The 5,780-nt window shown below is 41.0% G+C and overlaps 1 protein-coding gene across 1 annotated transcript; it reads right to left on the bottom strand.

The window, feature by feature from the left end:
• Positions 1-799: 799 nt before the first annotated feature.
• Positions 800-3,434, bottom strand: TNFRSF17 (TNF receptor superfamily member 17). Its single transcript, XM_082670535.1, has 3 exons — positions 3,223-3,434; positions 2,737-2,868; positions 800-1,232 (listed from the first exon to the last, which is right to left on the bottom strand). Exons 1-3 carry the CDS (start codon positions 3,338-3,340, stop codon positions 943-945), a joined length of 540 nt encoding a protein of 179 aa, XP_082526661.1. The 5' UTR covers positions 3,341-3,434; the 3' UTR covers positions 800-942.
• Positions 3,435-5,780: the final 2,346 nt, after the last annotated feature.

Genomic DNA, 5,780 nt, shown 5'->3' on the forward strand with positions numbered 1-5,780 from the left:
ATCAAAGTCAACAGATTACCAGAGGGCACTGCCTATTGCACAGCCTTTTCCATAGCAGCTCAGGACCTTTGCACAACCCAAGGAAGACAGCCCTCTCCCAATAATGACTAAGATTGTAGCCCAAAGAGATGAGGAAACTCAGAAATGGAATTAAATTGATATGAAGAGAAAAAAGGGAATAGATCAGAATGTCTGGGTTTAAATCTGGCCCTGCCATTTACCGGCTATGTGATCTTGCTCTGATTCAGTTTCTGTCATCATCTGTAACATGCAGATAACAATGATCCACCTACCTTGTGGTTTGTTGTATATATTAAATGAGTTAGTACAGGTGAAACACTTGGAACGACCCCTAGCACATTAGTAAGGGTAAATAAGTGCTAGCTATCCTTATTACCTGCGTGTAGATGCAAGAACGATACCTAGTACCCATTTATCACAGTTTGCAACTACACGTTTATTTATATGATTGTAATAATGCCTGATGCCTCCATGAAGCTGAAAGCTCACAAGGTCAGGAACTGGCCATGCACTGCACACTGAATTAGTGTGGCTGGCTCTAGGCTTCTCCTGTAGATAGAAAGTACATAGGATAACCTTGCTTTCCTTTAACAATAAAAAGAAATCCAGTCTGTCGTGAAATGTATGTGTACACGTATAGGAGAGAAGTGGTCTAGCCACAGAAACATGTGACTATGGAATCCACACATTGCAGTGCTTTTTTTTTTTCAGTGAGTCAATTTAATCATGAAACCAAGGAAGTTTCCACAGCTAAGCTCCCAACAGTAAGGTAGAAAAATATATCTAACAAAGATTTTCCAGAATTAGAGAACAAAAAGCCATATCATCCACTGATAAGTACAATCATCCTAAACAGATCCGACACATCATCCTTTTCTTCTGACAAAAGGTTTTCCAAGTAGCTCTATACCATTGAAATGGTTAATTAGCTGGGAAAACTGATTTCTCCATCCCCGTGACACTCGAGGCAGCTAGCAGGCTGTTGCAGTAGTCGTTTGTTTTTGTGGTGACAAGAATGGTTGCACCTTCCTCCATGGCTGGGAGTGGAAAGAAATGGTCAGAGTCGACCTTTGGTTTGCTCCTGACACAGTCTTCACACGTACATTCTTCCACTGTGTACCCGAGGCCTCTCGAAAGAAGAGTTTCCGCACCAGTCCCGCCATCGTCGCTCTCATACAGGTCTGCGTTCGCATCCTTCTGGAGAGCCGGTCCTGATTATGCAGAAACAGAACTGTTAACCTAAACTTTTCAGGGCGCATGGTTGTGCCAGACTTAACAGCACACATCTGGGATCAAAGCAACGTGAGATGTGTCTCTTCCCACAGAACCAATAAGTGGGTCCTACGCTAGAAGTCATGAACTGACAGACCGTGGGCCACATTGGGTTCAAAGACATGCTTGGTTTAGGGCGTACAGTGTTTTTAAGTGTTTGCTTGTCTGTTTTACATTGGCCCACATTTGAAAAGCAAGAGACTTTACATACAAATCTAGACAACTGGCCTCTTTTTTTTTTTTTTAAGAAAACAAAATGTGGCCACTAGGAGCCAACATTCCTACACGGAAACAATTGGGAGTCGATAGCACCTGTCTCCTTCAAGCAGGGCATGGGCTCCCCTATCGCTGAAGCCTCAAGCAGCCCACTACGTTCATTTCTCACACACTTGGCCCTTGGATGCATTAAGGTACTGAGCCTTTTTACACATGTGAAATGACAAATTACCATATGTTACAGCACACCAAAATCAGTCTTGGGTGACACTTTAGAATTCACAGTAAAGATGCTTCTCTTGCAGAGCATTTTGTGGCAGATTACTTTTTTTTTTAAATGAATCTGTCATGATCACAGAAGGAAGGAGTCTCCACTACATCCCCATATGTGTCTATGAAGGCACGTTTACTACTTCCTCAACCTTCTGCAGTGTAACTCCATCTTCCAAAACGTCACACTAAAGTCACTCCCCACCTGTCTCTCAGACCCCAGGCAAAAAATGAGAAATGAGTCAATCATATGGAAGAGCCATCTCCCTCCCTTTACTGCACTAGAAAGCAAATAAGGTGGATGCTTTACAGATTATGCATGGAAAATACACGCATAAAGAAATAGGGCAATGGCTGCAAAGTGTTCGGGAATTAGATCATGGGCAAAGGTGCTGAAATATTTTTATCTTACAAAGCCTTTAAGTAGAACATCCACTTCTCTGGGACTGGTTCTCTACTGCTTAATAAAGATAAAAATCTTTGAGATGATTGTTTACATAATCCAGGAGCAATTGGTATTCATTTCTAGCATTTTTCGCAGTAAAATGTTCACTCAAGCAAACAACACTTATATTTGTATGAAAATATGGCCACGGATCTTGCCAAATATACTTTTCCCAATAGTACCAAACCTGGCTAGCTGTTTCTGATAGCATGACGTTTAATCAATGTGCTAACTTTGTCAAAGAGATGGATGTTTCCCAAGGAATCCTCAGTACTTCAAAAGAGTAATCAGAAAAAATGTTGGGGAAGGCTGACATTATAGGACATCAGCAAAGAAGGTGTAAAAATCGAAAAGAAAGCGCGCTTCTTCCAAGAGTTCATTTAACCTGTCATCTAACACACTCAGAAGGGCCCTTACCGGATGAGATACTCAACATGAAAAAAGAAAAGGAACTGAAATTCACCATAGCCACCTCTTGGAAACAGATTTCAAAGATCAACCATCAAACCAACCTGTGTTTTTAAATTCGTCCTTTAATGGCTCGGAGCTCATCTTCCTGAGCAAGAACATCAACACGAAAACTGTCAAAGAAACGATCAAGCTGAGGCCCAAACAGGTCCAGAGAATTGCATTTGTTCCTTTCACTGAATTAAAAGAATGTCAGAGAAATAATGAACTGATAACATCATAACCACATCAAGTAAAGATTATTTGCCGTCCAATTCCCCTCATTCCTCAGCACTGACTTTTAAATTCTAAACCATACTTAATTAGGAGAGCTGATAAAAAATCTCTGTTGTTAACATTGCAGAATAAAATTGAGTTCAGTTCTGAATAATTGTTCGTTCCTGTTGGCATTTAAATGATTGCCTAATTTTCTTCCTCTTTTTGATCCAGAAAATATCACCACCTTCCCCGTAATATTTCTTCTTTGAATAAAGTCAATACAGAGAGAAGACTTCACACCAATGAGGAATTGTTCGAGCAGTATTACTTACTTGTATTACAATAACGCTGACATATTAGAGGAGGGGTATTAGGGCATCGAAGGTGACACGGTTTGCAAGCATTCAGCAATCTGTCAAAATATTCATTTTGGAAGCACTGTTGAGCCATCTGGAACCGGATCGCAAAAAGAAACAAGGAAACCACAGAAAGAACAGCATGGGAGGACAAGTAAAATCTTGTCGAGAATTCCCCAGCAAATGTAATGACAGCTGCTAGAATGTCGAGGGAAAAAAAGAACTTCACATCAATGACTTGGTTCTTATGGGGGCTGACTCTTGGTACCATGGCTAAGGATTTGAATACCAACACTAATTCCAGTTTCTAAGTTTGAGGCCTGGGTGGGGTAAGAGATGGGGCATATGTAGCAAGGGCTATGGTTTATACCTGAAACAGAAACTGCTTATTTATAGAGGAAATTTCTCAGGCAGGTGACAGTTGCAGGATGTCAACAAGCCTGAGGCATCAAGCAGGAGGTTCAGTAACCATTTTGGGAGCATCTGTTTGTGAGCTGTGCTGTGTGATGGGCCCCAGGGAGAGAGATAAGACAAGGTCTGTGTCCCTTAAGAACTAAAAATCTAACAGAGGAGATAGAAATTCACTCGAATGACCACAAAGTGTAGTAGGAAGATAGAATATGAGAGGGAAGGAATACGAAGCATGCCTACCAGGTTTTAAACCTAGGAAGAGTCCCAGAATTCCGACAAATAGGAATTTCTAGGGTAAAAGTTAAATTGGCAAGAGGGTTGGGGGGAAGATAGGTTTGGGACATAATAATAATATATGAATATTAATATATTATTAATATCTGTGTTCCATTGTTGAAATTTTAGAAAAAAAACAGTTGAGCATGTAGAAAAATTATCCACAATCATAGCATCCAGAAATAATCGCTGTTAGTATTTGGTGTATCACACAGAGTTCGCAAACAGGCCTGCCAGTGTGTTTTTTTTTTTAATTTTAATTTTACTTTATATTACAGTATAGTTGATTTACAATGTTGTGTTGGTTTCAGGTGTACAGCAAAGTGATTTAGTTATACATATACTTGTATCTATTCTTTTTCAGATTCTTTCCCCATAAAGGTTATTAAGAGTATTGAGTAGCGTTCTCTGTGCTATTGCCAATGTGTTCTATTTGGCCAACTCCTGGGAGAATTTCTGTAGGTGGATGGAGGGATAGATAGACAGATAAATAGATAGATAGATAGGGAGGTGCATTTTCCTTTTTACATAAATGGAATCACATGCGTTTGTTTCTAACCATACTGAGAAATAAATCAAAATCTTACATTCCTCTAGGGTCCAGGCAGTGAGGTCAACGGGTGGGTGTGACACCCTGGGTGGGACAACCAGGAGCTGAAAGGGCTGGCCCAGCAGGTCCCACGCCCTCACGCTCCTGCCAAATGGTGACCTTTGGGAGACAGGAAAGGACACAGGAAAAGCATGATGAGAGATAGGTGAGGACAAAGATTACCCCTCCTATCAGCCAAGCAAGGAGAGCTTCAGGAAAGGATAGGAAGTAGGGTCAAATTCTGCAGAAAAGTCAGAGGTGGTGCACTAAGGAAGGGGGTCATTGGTGGCCTTTGAGTATGTCAGTGGGCATATTGTAGGTATTTAAGGAGTGGAGAGAAAGAGGAGGTAGCCAAGGTGGGCCACGCCTGGGAAGTCTGGTGGAAACCAGAACTGAGCTTCGATATCTCTTGGAAAAGAAAGCACTACTGTTTCTGACAGATGTACTGGCTCAGGTGCCTGCAGTCCCATGTAGAAGGACGTTCACTGCAGCATCATTTGTATTCACAAGATCCTGTCCATCAGCGGGGAATCCACTGTAAAATATGACACAGCCATCAAAAAGAATGAGACCAATGTGCTCTGATATGAACAATACATCACCAAGTGGAAGATTCAAGGTACTGAACAGTGTGTTTATAATCTTCTCTCCTGTGTTTACAAAATAAAATATGTAGGGTCTATATAGAGAGATATAAACATACTACGTCTGGAAAGATACTCAGGAGACTGATAATAATCACTGCCTCTGGCAAGAGACATAAAGTCCAGGGTGGAAGAAAATTTTAAAAACTTACTTTTCACTGAAAAATCTTTGGTACTGCTTGAATAACTTTTTTAATAATAATGATTATTTTTTTAATAAGAATCATGTTTTTAAAGGGTGGTGTCTTAGTCCATTCAGGCTGCTATACAAAATACCATAGACTGGGTGGCTTACAAACAATAAAAATATATTTCTCACAGTTCTGGAGGCTGGGAAGTCCAAGATCAAGGTGTCAGCAGGTTTGATGTCTGGTGAGAGCCCACAGAGAGCTAGCTGTCTTTTCACTATAAACTCTCATGGTGGAGGGGGCAGGAGATCTCCCTGGAGTCTCTTTTATAAGGACACTAATCCCATTCATGAGGGCTCCACCCTCATAACCTAATAATCTCCCAAAGACCTCCAAATGCCATCACACTGGGGATTAGGTTTCAACGTAAGAATTTGGGGTCGGGGGGCACAAACATTCAGTCTACAGCAACTGGGGAGCTTGGAG

The sequence above is a fragment of the Grampus griseus genome (assembly GCF_964374135.1).
Source record: "Grampus griseus genome assembly, chromosome: 14".
Classification (NCBI taxonomy): domain Eukaryota; kingdom Metazoa; phylum Chordata; class Mammalia; order Artiodactyla; family Delphinidae; genus Grampus; species Grampus griseus.